We start from the raw sequence: 21602 nt of genomic DNA, 5'->3' as shown, positions 1-21602 counted from the left end.
TAGATTAAGTTTTAATTGAGACTTTACCTAAGATTGTCATATGGCGAAATCAGCCCAATTTAGTCCCAGTATGTGGCACCCTTGAAAGATTTTTTTGAATCACTAGACACAAATAATGTCTAGTGTATGTGTGTTTGCTCATGCATGATTCACATTCAGTTTCCCTTAAAAGTGGAAGGATGTTGTGAAGTCCACCTAACGTATACATCCCTCACAATCTTTAACATTATTCTGCTTATGACTTGGATTATTTTAGATAAGCAAATCATGTGATTGCCTCACAATCCTAAGCAATGGTTAGACATGGTTTTTATGACCCTCAGGTGGACCATCGGTTCGTTTATCCCTATTTGTTAGTCACTCGTTTTGCGTCTGTACATTAGTGTTCATTTGCCCTGTGTTTTTGTGACTATGTTAATACTGGGGAAAGTGGACAGTTAAGGTGTCCAATAGCTGGGATCTGATGAGACAGATAGCAGAGGAGAGAGAGAGGGAGAGAACAAAAACACCGAGAAACAGCACGTAACAATTGCCGTGCCCTTATTTGGCGGTAGATACCCCCCCAAAGCCAAAATGCAAAACTCTGCTTATGCCTTCAGGTAGGATTGTAATCTAGGCATTTATGATTTATGGAAATCACAAATTAAGGCGGCAACAATTTTTTTACAATGTGGAGAAGTGGGTATACTGTTAATTTATGCCCCCCCCTTTTTTTTTCAAAGAAGCCCAGCTAAGGTTGAATGCCCTCTGTTATAAACAGTGACATGTAAGACTAGTCTTGCATATTTTTTCACTCCAAAATGGGCCAGTATTGTCACTTCTTCTGCTTGACTTCTCATTGTAAGGATCATGATGAAATTCATATTATTAATGAATATTTGGAATTTAGAAGTGGGTATACCCCATGCCATATACCTGCACTACACCACTTATTACAAGCCCTGATGTATAGATTGATGTCTACATTTTTGTCAAATCAACATATATTTTTATGTTACTTTTAACTTAAAAAATTTAATTAAACAATTTTAACTTGTTTTTATAAGTTATGTCAAATTATCACAGGTGAAAACTTAAAACAGGTTGAATTGACTTGCAAAAACAAGTTTTTTTTTCAAGTGGGAGAACAATAATTAAATAAAAAATTATTTTAATCAACTTCGATTTACAAGTCATTTTTACTTATTTGTCTTGACAAAAGATCACTGGTAACTTAAAATAAAATAAAATAGCAAAGAATTTCTCACACACAAACTAAAAAAAAAATGAACAAGAACTTTATGCTATAATTATGTAATAACCAATTCCAGTATATTCTTATAACACTCTTTATTGTTGGAGGTTAAAATTAAATAAAATATATGGGTTTGATACATTATTTTAGTAAACTCTTTTAAAAAATATAAATCTGTCAGTCATTGTCACTTTATCTTATTTATCAGTGCATTGTCACTTAGTCTAATTTGGCAATTTCATCATTAACATTAAAAGCTTGTACAATTAACTGAACTGAACATAGTCAGTGTTTACTCAAGAGAGGAGAAATACTTAATTTGATCCTTAAGGCTTTCATTTTAGTTTTATGTGCTGACTGAATGTGATGGAGAGATGATTGTGAGAAATGAGTTTGGTGGCAGCCAGGTGGCATCTACAGTGGCATCTGAGATTCATCATACACGTCACGCCCTGGCTCCTCCTCAAACGTCACTTTGGCATCTTCAGCATCAAGCTAAATTTAAATCACAAAGTGATGAAAAAAGTAAGTCGTTTAGGCAAAAAATTAAAAACCTGTTATTATTTACCGACTTTGCTTGTTAAAAATCGGTTGCAGCAGACATGCTGTTGTATTCCAAAATAATGAAAGTGAACTAAGACAATATTTAAGTGAATAATGATTTAAATTTTACACTTTAAAATGTATTACAAAGAACAGTATTAACGTTTTGCATCTTTATGTGTTTTACTAAGTCAAATAGGTTTGGAATGACACAGAAAGGAGAATTGCTATTTTATGGTGAACTATTGTTTTTAACAAAATGACATTAGTGTCACTTACACATTTAATCTCTCTCTCAGTGAAAAGACGTCCAGTCACTAATATGCGCAGAGGGATGGTGAGTATCAGGACAAATGGCAGAGCCAGTGACACAGGGCTCGACTTGACAATCCACAGGAGTGCCAAACACCCAATCTGTATAGCGGTGAACAAATGCATCCTATTGGTCCTAACCTGCAGGGGGAGACAGAGACCGTAAACAGCTGTTATCACATGCACGTGGAAGGACAATGCTGTAACTTAAAATGCGAAAACATACTTGTGAAACGTAGGGTTCATCCGGGTGATACTTTTTTGGGATGAGGAGGAGCAACATTCGATCCCACAGCTGAATCCCACTGAGAGATGTGATTCCCATGTAGAGAAAGATTCCGAACAAAGCTGTAACCGGAATTAATTTTAAAACCGGCTCCATGAGAATGGACAGACCTGTAAACGGAGAGACCCAGGGGCTGTTAATGTTCATGTCTGTAACGAAACCAGGAAAATGCTGTGGAGGATAGGACAGGTCAACGTACCAACCAGCAAAGCCACCACGAATCCACTCACTCTTTGTTCCAGAACCTTCTCAATCTCAGGCTTTGGGCCTTTGCTCATGACCGTGAGGGCATTAGCGTGGGATACGGATCGTACGGTAGTAGCACTCAGCCAGGGCACACCAAATATGGCACCTAGCCCTCCCATGCCCACCAGGATGAGAAGATCCAAGTGGAACCCAGAACCCTTGAGCATTTTCCTCTCTGGTTTACTCACAATTAATCTTCAAATCAAAGAAAATCATTTAAGAAAGCATTTAGGTCTGATCTTAAAGTGCAGTCTCACACTGTGTCCTGTATCAAGTAAATGACGCTCTTAGAAAAAACATCACTCACGTGGTGATCTGAGACTCAAGAAAAATGAGGATGAAGACCAACATGGCTGGGACAACACTGGCAAACATCATCCAAACAGGGAAGGGCTTGTGCTCCCCCATTGGGTTTATGAGCCAGCCCCGCATCTTAGGGTTGGACACCTGCAGACCCTTAGGCACAACTAGTTTCTGTAAAACAGGTCAAGGGTCAGAGGTCAACTTTATAGGGTCTGAATTGATGCCCTAAAAGTGACTATACAGTGTATAAAGGCAGCTTTTGTCCATTAGGGACCTAAAAATGTAGGAAAAAATTAAATAAATCTTAAATTCTAAACCCACCTGTGTGTATGTATCGTCAATATTAATATCAATAGCAACCATAAGAAAAATAGCAATGGGGACTCCAAAGTCACCAAGTAAACGTCGAATCTGTGAAACAAACATTTAAATCATCACATTGATGCAAGCTAGTCGATGGAAGACTGTCATGATATTCAAAATGTATTCATCTATTCATACACACCTTGCCTGGCAGGAATCTGCCATTTTTAAACATACGTAGGTAGTAAGCTATGGCGAAGCAACCAAACATGAGACACATAGACAGAAGAGCGGTGTTGGGATACGGTTGGGGCAGAAAGTCCCTCCCAACAGTCACATTGCCCGTCGAATTATCCACAGATCTCTGATAGCTGACACCTGAGTGCCAAGGGTCTTTTGCTGTATTGTTTAGATGATCGTAATTCAGGATGAGAGGATGTTCTTTAAAAATCTTTGATGGACGATAAAACAGAGAGGGTGGAGATATTTAGTTAATGACTTAAGTGAATACCATGCTAATTTTCCAGCTCCCCTAGAGTTAAACATTTGATTTTTACCGTTTTGGAATCCATTCAGCAGTTCTCTGGGATGGGCGGTACCACTTTTAGCATAGCTTAGCACAATCCATTGAATCTGATTAGACCATTGCACTCAAAAATAACCAAAGAGTTTCAATATTTTTCCTATTTAAAACTTGATTCTGTCGTAGTTACGTTGTGTACTTGAGAATGACGGAAAATGAAAAGTTGCAATTTTTTTTGCGATATGGCTAAGGATTATACTCTCATTCTGGCACTCAATAGCAGGCGACTATTTTCGAGCACTGCGTAATATCATTGCGCCTCCTGCATCCATGTTACGGCAGCAAAGTCCTTGATTATTACGCCAGAATGAGAGTATAGTTCCTAACCATATCGCCCCCCCAAAAAATCGCACTTAAAATTTTCGGTCTGCCTTCGTGCACAATGTAAATACAGAAAAATATTTAAACTCTTTGGTTATTTTTTTGTGCGATGCTAATGGTCTAATCAGATTCAATGGATTATGCTAAGCTATGCTAAAAGTGCTAGCGATATAAACTTCTATGTTTATATATTTATAGAAGAACATTTTCTGGCAACTTTTTAAAAAAAAGTGCTGGCAGGGAAAGAGTTAATAATTTTTCTGTTAATGGAGAAAATTAACAAAATCACTAAATACTAAATTAACTTTTATAATGCTGAGAAAATGTATGAAGCCCTATTATTAAATGAAGGAATGGTCAATTGTCTAATACTGGGTGTGTACCTTTCCTAATTTGGAAAAGGTCTCATAGATAAAGATGAGGGAGATGAGGATGGAAAAGATCTCCTGAGTGAACCGGGAAATGAAGCGGACCAGGAAGCTTCCCTCCACGGCAACAATTGCCACAACGATGACCATCAGCCACGCCCCAATCCACACTCTGCCTACGATGTACTCGATGCCCTGAGACTTACAGAACTTTAGCCAAGGGGAAAAATGAGAGAGTATTAATGCCATTACACCCAACTCTTCATCTAAATGTTTTATAGTAAAACTTACAGTATAAAAGGCCTCTTCAAAAACCAGCAGAGGTCCAGAGAAGCCAATAACTAGCACAGGTTGGGCGGAGATTAGAGAAAAGATGATGCCCTGAATTGATGTGGAGATCATCAGCTCTGACACACCCATCATGTTATCCACCTTATCAGCTGCAGAGAAGAGCGCCAAAAATAATTATATTGACTGTGGTTGCAAAATACGTTTAGACAGGCAAGAAAACGTTGGTTTTGGCATGCAGAATCTGACTTAAATTATTTTTTGTACAGTCATGGCACATTTTTGGAAGTATGATTGGTCACAATCTGTGATCAGTTTTTTTTGTAATTTCATTTTTATACAGTCTGGTATTTTTGCAATCGATCGTGCTCCATATCACCTTTTCCAAAACACTCTCAACACAAAAAAAGTAATCTGCAGTCGACGATCCACAATGAAGATTTTTATATCTAACCTCTGGAGAGGTTTCTCAGGGGCTCTGCGAATGGCTAGCCGGCCCGCTATGCTACCAAAACAAAACATTCGGGTGCGCATGCATGGATCGGCATATGTAAGCGCAGATTTGCGCAGATGTTGATTTTACTGAAGCAAGTTGAATCCTTGTAATCGTTTCATGATTGGTTACTACCCCCATCAATCAAAGCTTTGCTGGATAGGCAATGGCTGGCTTCATTTTGGCTTTATCCAGTCAAAAGCGAAGGTGCGCAAAATGACACCTCGCTTACCCAATGTGTGCTTCCAGGACATTTTATATTCTCAAATCTTATCTGATTGGACAAAACAGAAAACTAAGGTGAAATATTCATCGGAACGAATCAGGAAGAGATGCATTTACAGTGATAAGAATCGATATTTGATAGAAAATAAACATGATTGATCATACTAACCGTAAGCGAGCATGTAAACAAAGGAGGATCTTGCGGGGGATTTTTCCCTATTTTTCATTGTTTTGGATTAAAATGCGGGATGCATTTTGAAGAGTGGACCCTTACGTTGCAATGTAGGCTGAAGTTTTTTGGATTTGTCAGAATGATCAGAACCATATGGCTAGATATGTGAGTACCGACATTCATATTAATATGTGGTCCGTCTGCATTTCATTTAACCCTTTTCACTACAGTGTATTGATTGCAAAAACAAGCTCAGAACATGAATTTTGAGTGTTTTAGCATTCAAATAATGCAAAGTTTATGATTGTTGATTGAATATTTGATGTAAAACAAAGTACCGAAACACATAGGGCCCTTTCATACACCCGGCGCAATGCAGCGCAATGCGCGACACAAGTGTCTGTTGCTAGTTATAACCTGGTGCAGATATAATTTTCACGTTTAGCGCCACGCTGTTTAAATATCAAATGCATTTGCGCCCAATTTTGCACCCATGGGCGTTCTGGTCTGAAAACGAGGTGTGTTCAGGCGCATTGTTGGCGCGTTGCTATTTCGAGGCAACTAAAATAGACCACACCATTGACCAACTAAAACCTGGTCTTAAGTCTAAAGTTAATGGCGCAATATGTTTTTTGTTATTTAATGAGCACGTTAGAAATATGCGCCTATAAACAGGACGACAACGCGGGTTTGCTTATCACGCACATTTGTATTTTTAGAGTACAAACCTTTTCTTGCATATTTGATTTTGTAGGATATCAATACATTTACAGCAATTAAAAGCCTGCTATTTTTACTTCCATGCCTGAAAGAAAACGGCTTTTAAAGGTTTTAATAAAAAAAAAAAATTAATACCAATAAAAGCAACACCATTTTTTAACATTAATCTTAAACTGGTGGTCTTCTTCCTCCGCTTAGTTTTTCAGTTTACAAATTCCGCTTTCTAAATAGGGATTAGGCATGGCGCCAGGCGCAACTGGCTTTTATAGGGGATGATAGCTGAGGCTCTCATTGGTTTATTGCATGTTACGCCCAAAACACACCCATTACTCATTAAGAGAATAAGAACAACCCTTTTCGATCGTGCGATTGGCGCATAAACCATTTTTCCCGTCTTTAAATTTGCAAAAGTGGGTTTGGACACGCCCGTTTAGATCGTGCGTCATGCGCATTGACAATGCGCTTAGATCGTTAAAATTGGACCCATAGACTGACGTATCTATCTTGCCAAATCAGGTACTCAAGATGGCGGCAGACACGTTTGAGAAGTGAGTGACGTCAGTTAGGAGACGTTGTTGACATCATCTGATATTCATGTATAGTAAAATGAGTAAAAAAAATGTGTAATACCCTGTAATGTTTCAGTGTCTTCTGCTGTACAGGTGGGCAATTTAGCTTGTTTTAAGCACAAATTCACTTAAATTGTCTAAAAACTCGACTTATTTTCTTAGGTGATTTTGCTCATCATGAAAATGCATATTAATTCAAGAATTTTTAGATATTTGTACTAAAAAACAAGATAAAAAATAATAAGAAAGTCATTTTTTTGCATTGTGAAGTGGTATAGTCATAGCCAAACTATATCGGATTTATAACCTAGATGGTGAAATGACTGCTATGCTTACTACAGTAAGGGTGTATTGTGCCCAGTGTTTGCTCCTGTATCAAGTCCTAACAATGTTCTCATTATGGCAACTGATGTGGATATAGATAACGGATAATGATTTTCACTTTCAACACAAAGAGTAATACAGATTTGATTGGATTTCAACAACAAACTCGATTTGGGTGTAAAATAATCAAAGCCTTCTTCAGGGTAAACATACATACCAAGGAGACCTCCAAAGGTAATGGCAGGCGAGAGTGCAGCAAAGTAGATAAAGATGATCGCAGCCAAGACCTGAGCGTTCAGGGCATCTGTGATGTCACTGACGTAGTGTTTGTAACGCCTCCTGAAGTCTCTGATCATACCACCGAATAAAACGCCTGTACGTGCCAGTGGATCTTCTGCTGGAGGCCCGGAGGATTTTGAAGCTTTGAGAAGATATCATATTAATAGTGTTACTGTAGTTAGTTTAGTAATAATAGTTCGCTGAGCTCTAGTTTTGTGGTTGGTGGGTTTGAGTACAGCATACAGAATAATGTACAGTCAGCTGGTTGCAAAATTAAAGAATATGGATGGTCTTGTTATACAGTATATAAAAAAGAGGTTAATTGAATACTGTGCGTGTCTTTACTTTTGCAAGGTTTGACATCCAGGTGGATTTTGGGATTGGAGGTGTGGAGTGTCTCCTGGAGTAGTTTGGGGTTGGAGGGGTGGAGTCTCTCCTGCAGGAGTTTCTTTTGGAAGGGGATGAGTGATGTAAGCAGAGACTCGTTCTGAATCTCAGTGGGCGGGACCACAATACAGCAGTCCATGAAGTCTGTCACAGCATCAATCAGCTCTTGATCGCTTTGAGCCTGAAACGCTGCCTGATTAAATACCTGAGGATGGAAGTGTAAACGGTCATCATTACAGTTCGTTACCTTGTGATCTTTTGAGAATTTGAGATCCACCGTTTTCTTACTTTATCAGCTAGGAGCACTGCCATTGCTCGGCCACACTCATGATAATCTATGTCGGTCTTGCTTGGGCCAATAAAGATGATGAGAAATCGCACAGGCACACGAGTTTCAGCAGATGATTCCAGCACCACGGCGTCCCGCAGACGCACAAATGCCACTGTTGGCTTATCCAGGAATTCAAGAGCACCTTACACAGTAACACACACAGAATTACAATATTCTCAACATAGTTTTGCTATGAAGAGGAAACACACAACTTGTAAGTATTCTTACCTACAAGCACCAGAGAGGCCTCTGCACTGTCAGCGGTGTCTCTCTTTATGCAAGAATAAAATAAAACAGGCAAACATGAAGTTATTACATTTGAAACATTCAAAACTAGGAAAAAGTTGTATAAAAATTGCTTTCGCTTACTTTCTCTGTGACTAAGAACCTTTGCATTTCCACACCTGATGTTGTCAGAGGCTGGCTTTCTATTGACTGGCTGCATAGAGATAAAAAACGTTCCTGTTATTCTCGTCTCTTGATATGTCTAGTGTCTGTCTTACAATGTACGTATATGAGATTTTTAAAAACACAACTCTAACGGAGAAGCAATAACACACCTCTCTTTAACACAGCTCAATGTCACGGAAATTCGTATTATAGTCACGAAATATTTGATTAATGTATTTGTGTTATTGACGAATTTCTATAAATAGTTTTTTGACTTTCTTTATTGTGTCATATTATATTTTGTTTTCTCATTTTTTCCCTTTTTTTTACCATTGTCGCTTGGGGTTATTACTTTACATGTAAAAACCAATACATAAAATTTCATCCTAACGCAAACCCTGAATCTAACCCTAACCCCTGCGAGCTACAATGATTTAAAAATAGGAAAAACAATGAGAAAAAAATCACACGATAAAGAAAGTCTTGCCACAGAAAAACTATTTATAGAAATGTGTGCTGTGTGACAGGAAAAAGACATTTGTGCTCCAGTGGCATGAAAAACAGTGGAAAATCATGTCAATAACACAAATAAATTAATCTAATATTTCGTGACAACACTGTACAAAAATTCCGTAAAAATACTATAAAATAACAGGCACAAAAATTTTCCGTAATACAAAAATTAAGATGACTTGCCGTGAAATAGGGTAGCTTTAACAATCCACAAAATTAGACGTATCATTTTTTGTTGTACACCTTGGAAATAAATGTACAAAAGCTGTCACTGGGCCAGTATAATACCCTTATGTACATCTTTGTACATAAATGGTGCACTTTTTTTACAGTGGTTCTAAAATAAAGTTTTACACTTTTAATTTCCTGCAAGGTAATGTGAACTGTACAAAATATTATATGCCTTGTAGAATTAACGAAATAAAACGAGTAATTTGAATTATAGAGGGTGTGCACGTGACATCACCTTCGAAAGTGACTGCGGTTACGCCCAATGAGTGGCAAAATGTCTGAGCGACAGCATTAGCGCATAGCGTGAAAACGCGTCTAAAATGGGAAAAATAGTTGTGTGATCGACTGTGCTAACAGATTCAACAAAAAATTGAAGCGGCCTTTTTCCAGACTGCAAAAACACTCAAAGGAGAAGTAAATCAGTAGCAGTAGCCATATGTCAGGTATGTAAAATTTTGGGATATAAAATCCTATAAAAATACACCAATAAATACTCTTATTCTGTGTAATTGCAAAGTTTTGTCAGTGAGCCTATATTAAAAACATCCATTATGATGAGCTTACAAAGGTGGTATGGTTTAATAGTGTTAGGCAAGACAAACATATCAGAAAATGCAATGTCTGGCCATATGCCAATGTACACAGACTACTGGTTGTTTGGCAAGTTGTTAGGGTCACTGTTAAGGCCAACTAAATTCAATTTAAGCTGATAATAGCCAGTTTTACTGGCATTTTTTGCAGCAGACGCTATGAAAACCAGCCATTTTTGAACGTTTTGCCACTCAACAGGGCGAAAGAAAGTGACATCATTGCATACCCTCTAATATTTTTTCAACCAAAAATGTAGTTAAAATAACATAAATGAACACATAAAAATTCTAAATGAACACATTATTGAGTAAATTCAACTTAATTTTATCATGTATAATCCACTTAAATTTGTAAGAAGGAAATTAACTTAATAATTTTGTGTTGAAGCTACATGAAGAATTTTAGTAGACATAACTAACTATACAGTGGACTTATAGTTCCCAGCTTGCTTTGCATGGGACTGCATTTGGAGAGTGACATTTGAAATTAAACATTTTATGTGTTTTTAACTAAAAAGAAAGACGTGTTTGATGTTCATTTATCTTTGAGATTAAGAAGAATTTCTGTTTCTTCTTTGAGTTTTGTAGTTATCATTGTTCAGAATAGTGTGGCTTGTGTTTAGGTGACACAATAAAAATCACGTGTGTTCATTTTTCTCAATGAGCAATAACGATTATAATGCCAGTATTGATACCAGTCTCTACTTGTTCATCATAATGTGTTATATAATAATGAATATGTAAACAAAAGAGGTAATTTTACATGATTAAATCACCAAGACTCCATTAAAGGAGTCCTTTTTACTTAAAAGTGTCATTTTACTTAAATTGTTTAAGTATATTTACTTAATTTTCATATTTGTGAAATTTACTTGAAAAATGCTTGCAAAAAAAAGTAAATTATACTTATTGTTTTTTTTCAGTGTGTACCTTTGCTTTTGCATCAGTGTCTGAAGAACCTTATCTCTGTCTCCTGCCAGGATCTCACTTTTGCTAACCAGGGCATCCACAATCATTTCTATGATACTGGAAAGCGTCTTCTCTTCTCTGTCCAACATCACCACACCTGATGACACCCAACCAAAAATCTATTTATTGGCATTGCGAATAGAAAAGAGTCAGGGTCAAATCTTTGAGAAATTAAGTGAAGCAAAAAGGGAGATAAATAAGTCACAGGTCAAGACAAACAGAGTATGAGGTGCAAAGGAACCAAATGTAATAAATTGTAATCTTTTTTATAAACTGTTCTCACCAGTGTTCATTGTACTGCGTATCTGCACCAGGCTCTTTAGGGTGAGATATGAGACGTGTGATGATGGGCTCCAGCATCCGGCCTCAACATCATATATCTCTTCATAGCCCATCCATCTACCCAAGTCCTGCCTATTGCTCGGCTGGCTCGACTCGTTCATCTTCATGTAGGCCTGATCATAGACCACATACAATTAAAAATATACAAATAAATATTTGTTTGGTATTCATCATATTTTTACCAATATGCCACATCATGTCCAATTTTCATTTTCAGCATTTGTAATGAATTAAGGTTGTTGGTTCTTACAGTGCCTTTGTACAATAAAAATAATTTTTGTTATATATTCTATCCAGTATCAGTCCTGATATATACATACCATACTATTGGAGAAGATTGATACTTAAACAAATTAAACTCTCTAATTTATCCAAGAAAAACTCTGCCATAATATCATTTCCCCTCTGGGGATGTCACATTATATGTTTAATGTCCTGTTAACACAATCCAAAGCAGGGATGTTGACAGCTGAAACATGATGGTTAGACCTCGAGACATTGTATGCATTTCTGTGTTATGTGTGCCTTTCCTGTGCCATGATGACTGATAAATTGAAGTTCATGTTTATCTAAACACTGGAAGTGTGTGTGACACAGGATGCTACACAAATGTGGAAACTTGTCAGTGTCTGTGCGACTGTGTGATGTATTAAGGCAAGAATCATGGCAAATTTCCATACACTTAAATATGCATGTCTGTGTGCGCGCGCGCTTCAGTATTAATGTTTGTGTTCACATTCAGAGCATCTGAAGAACAGTTAAAATAAAACAAATAAAACATAAATTCACAAAAAGCATAAAACCTTTACATACATCTGTCTAGGCAATTCTGTATATAATTTTTTTTAAATAATTTCCATCAACTCGTTATTTTATAATATGAGTTTTTGTATTTTTTCATGATTATTATTATTATTATTATTATCAGTATTAGTATTTTTTTGCATTAATTCAATATCCTGTTTTGGGACTAAAATGCAGTCGGTAAAGTTGTTTTGCAACAATGTGCTATAGAAATTGAATTTCAGTAAAACGTTTTAGTCAGTTTATTTAGTAGCTTATATGTTTATCATCATAAAAAGCACGTTTTTTAACATGGCATCCAAATAAATAATTTGTTCTGAAATGAAAATATTGCATTTGTATTTTTGATAATATTTTTAAGTTTTTAAAGTCTTTAATATCGCTGTAAAAAATGTAAACAGTAAAATAAAAAAATCTACTTTTTTTACAGTTTTGAAAGCATTCTTAGTACAAAACTCAAGGTAACGCAGGGTAAAAATGAATTTAAAAACTAAATAAAAATTAACAGCTTATAAAATGATTAATAATGACAATTGTAGCGCACATACCTGTAATGTCGAGCAGTTAACCCTGCTGCACAGAGAAACAGTTGTCTCGCAGACCCTTACAAATATGCAGAGACTTTTAAACTCTGTATACACCTGCATCTATTACAGACACACCTCTACACACACTTCATTAAACACATAGTCCCTTACAGGGCACCTACTGTACAGTGACCCCCAAAAAGTATTTAGGACACTTAGGTCACTGTAAAAAAATATGCAGCATGAAGTTAAAACAACTTGGTTTTGCAAGTCAATTCAACCTACTATTTTAAGCTTTGACCTGTGAATAGTTGACATAACTTAAAAACTAGTTGAAGCTGTTTAACTTATTATTTATTAAGTTAAGATAATATATATTTACTATACATTTTTAAGTTAAAGTAACATAAAAATATATGTTGATTGGACAAAAATGCAGAATATTTTCTTACAGTGCACTTTAAATGAATACGATGATTTATTTAAAAGGAACAAGAACACTTTTTCAAGCAAAACATAATGAAAGATATGTGATTTAAAATTATTTATTTGGGCACTTTGAGATGTTTGTGCAACATGTTAATAGTTATGATGAATGTGATACTAAATCTTCAATTTTTCTGCTCTTGAGTAAATTAACTTCATACATTCAATTAAATCACATCAATTGCTTGCTTTGATATATTGTTATCTAATACAAATGTATTCACACATTTTTATTTTGCAACTTTCAAGTGTAAATACAACACACCCAAAACACTGTTCCTGGATTCACCCATAATATTGGTGCAGTAAACAGTATGTATCTTGATAACTGGTTGGACAGTGTGTGTCTTATCACTCTACTTCACCTGCATAAACTCTCTGAAGTTTACTCTCACCTTCAACATCTCTTTGAACAGATGGTGGCATGAGGAGAAGCTCATCTCCTCTTCCTCTTTTTTCTCAAATGTTTCTCCATCCAGGCTGACAGGGTTGAGACTCGGGCTGCAGCATCCTTTAGAGATCTAGAACAGAGAAACTTTATATATATGCTGTGTCATGCACTGGAGACAGATAATATTGAGATTTGCTAATAGGGGGTCCGGGACCATCCCAGCCCCCCCTCATATCGAACACTGCTCATATCGGACAATACCGATATAGACATATTGTCTCATTCTGTAACCCGCTGGGATAAAATACCCATATATGACCAAAACTCAATATAACGCCCAGCCCTAATTCAAGTCATATAATTCAAGCATTTCTTTTGTTTAATATGTTAAATAATATTTAACAATAGCATGAGTTGTATACTTAAATACAACATGTTTTAAGCATAATTTATTCCAAATTTATTAAAGAAAAAACCCTTTGGCATTGCCAGCATACTTTCTGCAGTGAGCTTGTGTATGTAATACATTTAAACTACAATACCTGTATTTATGTTTAAACTCTTGAAAGGCATGTTTACACTGACACTTGAATTAGCTATGCATTGCTATCCCCCAGTTTCACAGACAAGGTTTATAGCAAGTCCTGCAGGGGTTCTCAAAGTTTACATTCAAAAATCTGAATTCTCATAATTTTCATAGGAAAACTGGTTATTTAAAAAATTGTCAAGCATGATAATAACTTTATGTAAATCACTTGTTTATATAACAAATCAACACAAGTAGTTTGGAAAAAAGTATTTTCTATTAAAGTACCTTCATAACAAGTGTATTTTGCATTTAAAGTAAAAAAAATGTTTAAACATGAAACACAAGAAGTATGCCAAAAGTAACCAGGTGCAAAATACAGAGCAACTTAATCGGTGCACCGATATATTGGCCGATGATGCTTGCTATGCTTCTCAATGAATTGCGATGAAATGCTTCTACATCCAAAAGCCAGAGGGCGCTCTCGTGCAGAAACTCAATATGCGCTGCAGAAGAAGAACCAGACACACGCAGCTCCAGGAAATGGCTTATGGATATATTTATATTGCTGTTCTTCAGGTATTTTATGATAATAAAGAATATGTATAATTATTATGTTTGACGAATGTTGCTTTTTCAAATGCATGTTTTAAACGACTCAAACAAACAGTGAATTTAGATAGATAAGGACTTACTGATCAAAAGCCCTAGTAACGTTACATGAAATAGCTGTGCATAATATCTGGGCGCAACAGCGTCACACAGGACATTTTTAAACTCGTTTTATTGTCGGACCAGGAATACTTAAATCTAAAAAGAAAAAAAAACTAAACAAATTGTTTTGGACTTTGAGAACCCCTGTCCTAGACTAAAACCCATTTCGAGCTGTCCTAACTGAAAATAACTTGGATTGACAAATTTGTCTCACAGCAAGGTGCACACGAGAATCATGCTTTTATAGTGCTTAAACATCTTAATTTAATTAAGGCCTCCTCCTTAATCTAGACAACAGAGAAAGGAAGTGTGACCCTGTCTAAGTCTATAGTCTAATAATGAGACGAGGAGCATTAAAGTTTGATGCCAATCTTTGACATGACTTTACTCAGTCAATATTAAAGACATCAAAATTATATTTTCACACAATGTTCTTTACATTATGTAGGATGTGAAAAAAATTACAAAATAAAGCACAGGCAGGATCACAAATATAAAGATTAAAAGCTAATTTATTAATGTGTGTGGCTCGTTATGTCAAAATATGTGTTTGGCGCGTCATGTGAACCTTTGTGCATCACGAGTCATGTCAAAATAAGTGCCTGGTGCAGACGCTTTGGAGGGGTTTATGATAAAAGAAATGCTCAAATTTTCCAGATACTCGCTTAATCTTATGTATAGTCAGAGTTTAGGGTTAAGTTTGAGTCTTGCAATTATTTTGTGAACGTGGGCGTCTCTTTAACATCAAACCCTTTCGACGCATGTGCAGCAGGCACGTATTTTTACATGATGTGTGATGCACATATAGGTATACATGCACCGAACACATATTTTGACATGACAAGCCACACACATGACAAGCTAAATACATATTTGAATTTGATTTCTCCACTGACATTTTGGCTTAAAGGGAATTCTTGAAAATTATATATACAGTATTATACAACAGTTTTTTCTGGTTCTCGAATCTGATTGGCTAAGAGCCATACGATATTGTACTGATAACGGCACAGTAACCGCTTCACCTTTCGTATCATTCCGCCACCTAGTGAATGGAGGTCCTAAACAGGCTCCTCTCTGAATGGAAAAACACAGATGCCCTGTTTTTAAACACTCTCCGTGTGTCTCATTAGTTTACTAGCTCATAAATCAGTCTGTGAATCCCCAATCGGAAGTTATTAGTCCACCAAAGATCAGCGCTCTTGGATGTTACGTTAAAGTTAATGGGAGTAATGTCTTGTCACATCGTGTGGACGATTAACACTTGAAAAGAGGAATATAAACACTCGTTTTTTTCTGGAGCTATATCTCTTATCAGAACGCGAAAACTCCGTGGAACTGCAGGTAAGCACCGCAGCTTTTAAATGTGTACATTGATCATTACTTTATCGTGACGTGACTATTAAAACATGTTATGAGATATCGCCACTGATATATTTATAAGCAGCATGCAAAAACATCTCTCTGACACATATAAAAAACCGTTTTATATAGTACTGACAAGAACAAAGTTTAATAATAATAATCGAGTGCTCGTATCGCGTTAAGAATAAATGAGAAAGCAATAGTAACGTTATACAAGTATAGTTTTATTAACTTTTACCTCGCGCCAAAACAATAACAACACAAAAGATACTAAATATGAATAAAAAAAACAAGTAATAGTTTGATCATGACACCAAATACTGCTGATTTAATCTCATTTTGACGATCATAAACAAACAAGGCGAATATCAGAGCCAGGGAATCCTTGTCAGAGATGTAGCCCAGAGAGGGCGGTGGTCAGCGGGGCGAGTGAACACTGACGTCCGCTCATGCTTTGGTTACTCGGCGCAGTAACACCCTCCCTCTCCCATTATGAGAGGGAGAAGGGGAGCGGACTTTTCAGGCGAGTCGAAGTACTCCCAAAAGTGCTATTACGCCATAAAATATAGTTCCTCTTTTTAAATCAAACTTGCTGGTATAACTACTCGTCTTAAATAGGAAAAACGTTGATGTGTTTGGTCACTTCTAACTTTATCTCTAAATGAAATTAGCTACATTAAAAATAAAAAAGTATTATTTAACTTTATTTTAACAGCAACTCATCACTATCTATAGTCAAGATAAAAAATAGTCAGTTGAAAAGACTTGATTATAGTCTTGAGTTGATTAGTAAACACGAATTAAGGTGTTTACAGTGCATGTAAAAGTTTTCCTGAAAAAAATATTCTGATCCTATTTAAATTGAACATAATTAAAGGAACACGCCCATATTTTGGGAATTTATCTTATTCACTGTATCCCCCAGAGTTAGATAAGTCCATACATACCTTTCTCATCTCCGTGCGTGCTGTAACTCTGTCTGACGCAGCCCCCGCTAGCTTAGCTTAGCACAAAGACTGGAAGTGAATGGCTCCAGCTAGCAAACTACTCCCAATAAGTGACAAAATAACGCGAACATTTTCCTATTTATGTGTTGTGATTTGTATAGTCACACCGTGTACAAATAACAAGGTGATATGAGACACAGCAATCTTTTAAAGTATACATACTAGGCACTATATTCTCAGACGACGAAGCACTGCTACATGGGCGGAGTGATGAATTCTTCAGATAATATAGTTCCCAGTATGCTAAGCTAGCGGGGGCTGCGTCAGACAGAGTTACAGCACGCACGGAGACGAGAAAGGCATGTATGCATGGACCCATCCAACTCCGGGGGACACGGTGAATAAGCCAACTTCCCAAAATCTGGGCGTGTTCCTTTAAAATTCACCCCCTAAGACTGCAATGTTAAGTCATGTTGAACATTTCAGAAAATCTAGAAAATCATCCCACCCCCCTCAGGATGAGAAGATAAAGTCTATCATACCAGCACATCTGGTCTAATGCCAAAGGCAAAGTCTTTCTCTCATCATCATCACAACTCCTTATCATACCAGAAAGCCCACATTCCCTTCAGCCTCATTGACCTTTTCACTGATTGAGGCTCACACATCTAAGGTGAACTCTCAGGTTTGGTTCAGAGGGCAAGAAATGCTACAGCTGATCCAAGACCAGATGTAGTCAGTCTTAGGGTTACTTTACTTAGGCCATTTTCAAAAAGCAGATGATGCATATATTCATTTTCTCAAACTGCCAAAATGTGCATGCTGTTTTGTAACGAAAAATAGTTACGAAGGGACACCTCTGCTAACCTCTTAACACTATAGGTGGCGCACGGTAATCAAGCAAGTATTTTAAAAACTCAAAAAACCTTTAAACCTCAGCTTAAAAGAAAAAAAGCAGAGAAAGCAGAGTCGTGAAATAAGCAAAGGGACAATAAATCACAGTTAACAAAGCAACATTGCATAACATGTGCATAAAATGCCATCTATGTTTGCTATTTCCACAATGTTACCTTTACTTACAAGTTAGTTCACTTGCATTTTGGGCCTATACTCAACATGGAAGCTTATGATATGGTATGCTTAGACATACACTTTAATAAACATAATGGGGCGGTTTCCCGGACAGGGTTTAGGCTAATCCAGGAGTAGGCTTATTGATATTAGGTAATTTAAGAAGTTTTTACAAACATACCTTGCAAAAAACACTACAGGTGTGCATCTTGAGACAAAACAATGTCTAACAAAACAATGTGTCAGCACATTTTTGCTCACACCTACAAAGTGGCAATTTTAACATGCTATAATAAATTATCTGTGGGGTATATGAGCTAAAACTTCACATACGTAGTGGTGAGCGGGGCACAAACTAACACGGGGTTAATTGTAACTTTGGCTAGCTGGGATTTAAATCATTTTTTACACAGTGGGGTTAGTTGTCACAGAGTGTTACTTACAATTAAACCTCAGGTATACAATGATAATGAAATGAAAACAATTTAAATACTATTCATCAAAATTATAACTGTTAATGCAATTTCAGGAGAAATAACGCACTGATTTTTTCGTCTTAATTGTGCAGCTCTTTCAAAAAATCTATTTACACTCACCTGAAGGATTATTAGGAACACCATACTAATACTGTGTTTGACCCTCTTTCGCCTTCAGAACTGCCTTAATTCTACGTAGCATTGATTTAACAAGGTGCTTAAAGCATTCTTTAGAAGTGTTGGCCCATATTGATAGGATAGCATCTTGCAGTTGATGGAGATTTGTGGGATGCACATCCAGGGCACGAAGCTCCCGTTCCACCACATCCCAAAGATGCTCTATTGGGTTGAGATCTGGTGACTGTGGGGGCCATTTTAGTACAGTGAACTCATTGTCATGTTTAAGAAAACAATTTGAAATGATTAGAGCTTTGTGACATGGTGCATTATCCTGCTGGAAGTAGCCATCAGAGGATGGGAACATGGTGGTCATAAAGGGATAGGCTGTGGCATTTAAACGATGCCCAATTGGCACTAAGGGGCCTAAAGTGTGCCAAGAAAACATCCCCCACACCATTACACCACCACCACCAGCCTGCACAGTGGTAACAAGGCATGATGGATCCATGTTCTCATTCTGTTTACGACAAATTCTGACTCCACCATCTGAATGTCTCAACAGAAATCAACATTTTTCCAGTCTTCAACTGTCCAATTTTGGTGAGCTTGTGCAAATTGTAGCCCTTTTTCCTGTTTGTAGTGGAGATGAGTGGTACCCGGTGGGGTCTTCTGCTATTGTAGCCAATCCGCCTCAAGGTTGTGCGTGTTGTGGCTTTACAAATGCTTTGCTGCATACCTCGGTTGTAACGAGTGGTTATTTCAGTCAAAGTTGCTCTTCTATCAGCTTGAATCAGTTGGCTCATTCTCCTCTGACCTCTAGCATCAACAAGGCATTTTCGCCCACAGGACTGCCGCATACTGGATGTTTTTCCCTTTTCACACCATTCTTTGCAAACCCTAGAAGTGGTTGTGCGTGAAAATCCCAGTAACTGAGCAGATTATGAAATACTCAGACCGGCCCGTCTGGCACCAACAACCATGCCATACTCAAGATTGCTTAAATCACATTTCTTTCCCATTCTGACATTCAGTTTGGAGTTCAGGAGATTGTCTTGACCAGGACCACACCCCTAAATGCATTGAAACAACTGCCATGTAATTGGTTGATTAGATAATTGCATTCATGAGAAATTGAACAGGTGTTCCTAATAATCCTTTAGGTGAGTGTATATGCATTGATGCATAATACAAGGATGTTTAGATGAAAGATCATGAATGGATGAATGTGTGGATATCAATCTATTATAGACAGATATATAAACAATATTCACATTTAATATATAAACCGAATTTTACTGAATTATTAGTTATAACGTTTGCACTCCTGTCACTTTCGGTGTAATTGTACAATAACGGTAGGTCCCACAAACAAATTTCAAGGGTTCATTTGTAGCAGAGATGTGTGTGTTGATTGTGTAAAAATATTAATATACCTTAAATATTTTTTGAATGATAGAGCCAAAACCAAAAAGTGTTAGGTTGTGCCCGCTCTCTTCTTACTTTGAGGACACCAAAGATTTATTTTACATCTTAAAAAGGTCTCGTGAAATGTATAAATAATGTATAATAAAGTCACATAGCTTCTATTTAGATATCAGAGAACAATTTAACATATTGTATCAATGCATTCTTTAACACCTTTAACATTTTTTTTTTGAAAAACGATCAATAAAATTGAAATATAAACCTAAACACAATAGTACATATACATGTCATTTCTTGTTAAAACGAATCATTTCTGAACAATTTGTTCATTTCAAGTGATTTCAACTCGCATACAATGTAAAATTTTTTTTACAAAGCTTTACAATGCACAAAATGTTTTTGCTGAACACACACTTGCTTCAACATGCAGTGGTACACATAATTCAAAGTGTGCTTTATTGAAATGACTTTATTATATCTTAATTCTTTAGCTTGAGGGAAAAAAAGTTCATCTCGTTCTCGCTAAAAAAATTAATTAAAAAGCAGTTACCTGTTATTGTTATACTGTGATAGTACAACATGTCTTGACAAAATAATGTCAAACTAATGCAAACCGAGCCACTATTAGCAGAGCATTAGCAGATACAGTATGTGTGGTCTCGATCTTGTAATGGACTGGAATGTACTTGTACATCATGTTGTCAAGAACATAAACCCAACCCTGATTAGGCAAACTAATGTTATAAACTCATAAGATGTCTTTCCAGCTTTAAAGTTTATATCAAAAGAGCTGAAAACATTCATTAGACAATAAATAGCATCAAAGCAGACATACCGTACATTGGAGCAGATACAACTGAAAGAGAAATGCTTAGTGCAGCGCAGGCCTCAGGTAGTTCTCATGCACTGGCACTAAACTAAAACAAACGTCTTCTGGTCTTTGTCATGCAGAGGTTCTGTTATTGTTTTAACATTAACACTTTAATATGGTTACAGGAACTGACTCTTATATAATATGCATATAGTAAGAGGTTAACCATGCTTTTTGGTGTATTAATTACCATTAGCAAAGTCATGGTTTTACTACAGTATCCATGTTTTTTCCATGATTGCAAAAGCATGTTTTTTGTGTTAAACTTGTTTAACTATGGTTGAACTGATTTTGCCAAGTAAGAGATGGCCTCAGGGCAACATATTGTGTTGACCAAAGGACAACTAAACCAGACAATTCTCAGTAGTAACTGAGTTATGGTCTGGCAAAGCTTCATAGACAAATTATTTCCAAGGGGCGTCACCAACGGACGTCTCTCTATATGCCTCTGTGTCCAATTGGGCAGACCTACACTGTTAGACTTTTTATTGTATATATGCGGTAACTGCCAGTGAGTTACTGTAACTGCCCCATTACAGTACCATAACTGTACATGT

At 36.6% G+C, this 21602-nt stretch overlaps 1 protein-coding gene across 2 annotated transcripts; it reads right to left on the bottom strand.

Moving 5' to 3' along the window:
* Positions 1–1488: 1488 nt before the first annotated feature.
* On the bottom strand, positions 1489–21119 carry slc4a1b (solute carrier family 4 member 1b (Diego blood group)). 2 transcript variants are annotated; one of them, XM_055176399.2, is made up of 18 exons: positions 21010–21119; positions 13535–13660; positions 11264–11435; positions 10942–11077; positions 8657–8726; positions 8516–8558; positions 8245–8429; positions 7915–8161; positions 7508–7711; positions 4791–4939; positions 4515–4709; positions 3430–3678; positions 3246–3335; positions 2929–3095; positions 2575–2816; positions 2316–2485; positions 2057–2230; positions 1489–1729 (listed from the first exon to the last, which is right to left on the bottom strand). In XM_055176399.2, exons 2-18 carry the CDS (start codon positions 13577–13579, stop codon positions 1649–1651), a joined length of 2619 nt encoding a protein of 872 aa, XP_055032374.2. In that variant the 5' UTR covers positions 13580–13660; positions 21010–21119; the 3' UTR covers positions 1489–1648. The 2 variants fall into 2 exon arrangements, with proteins under 2 accessions (XP_055032374.2, XP_055032375.2); XM_055176400.2 differs by lacking the exons at positions 13535–13660; positions 21010–21119 and adding an exon at positions 12675–12720.
* Positions 21120–21602: the final 483 nt, after the last annotated feature.

This window comes from Misgurnus anguillicaudatus, chromosome 4 (genome assembly GCF_027580225.2).
Source record: "Misgurnus anguillicaudatus chromosome 4, ASM2758022v2, whole genome shotgun sequence".
NCBI lineage: Eukaryota > Metazoa > Chordata > Actinopteri > Cypriniformes > Cobitidae > Misgurnus > Misgurnus anguillicaudatus.
This window is presented reverse-complemented; position numbering and strand designations above follow the sequence as displayed.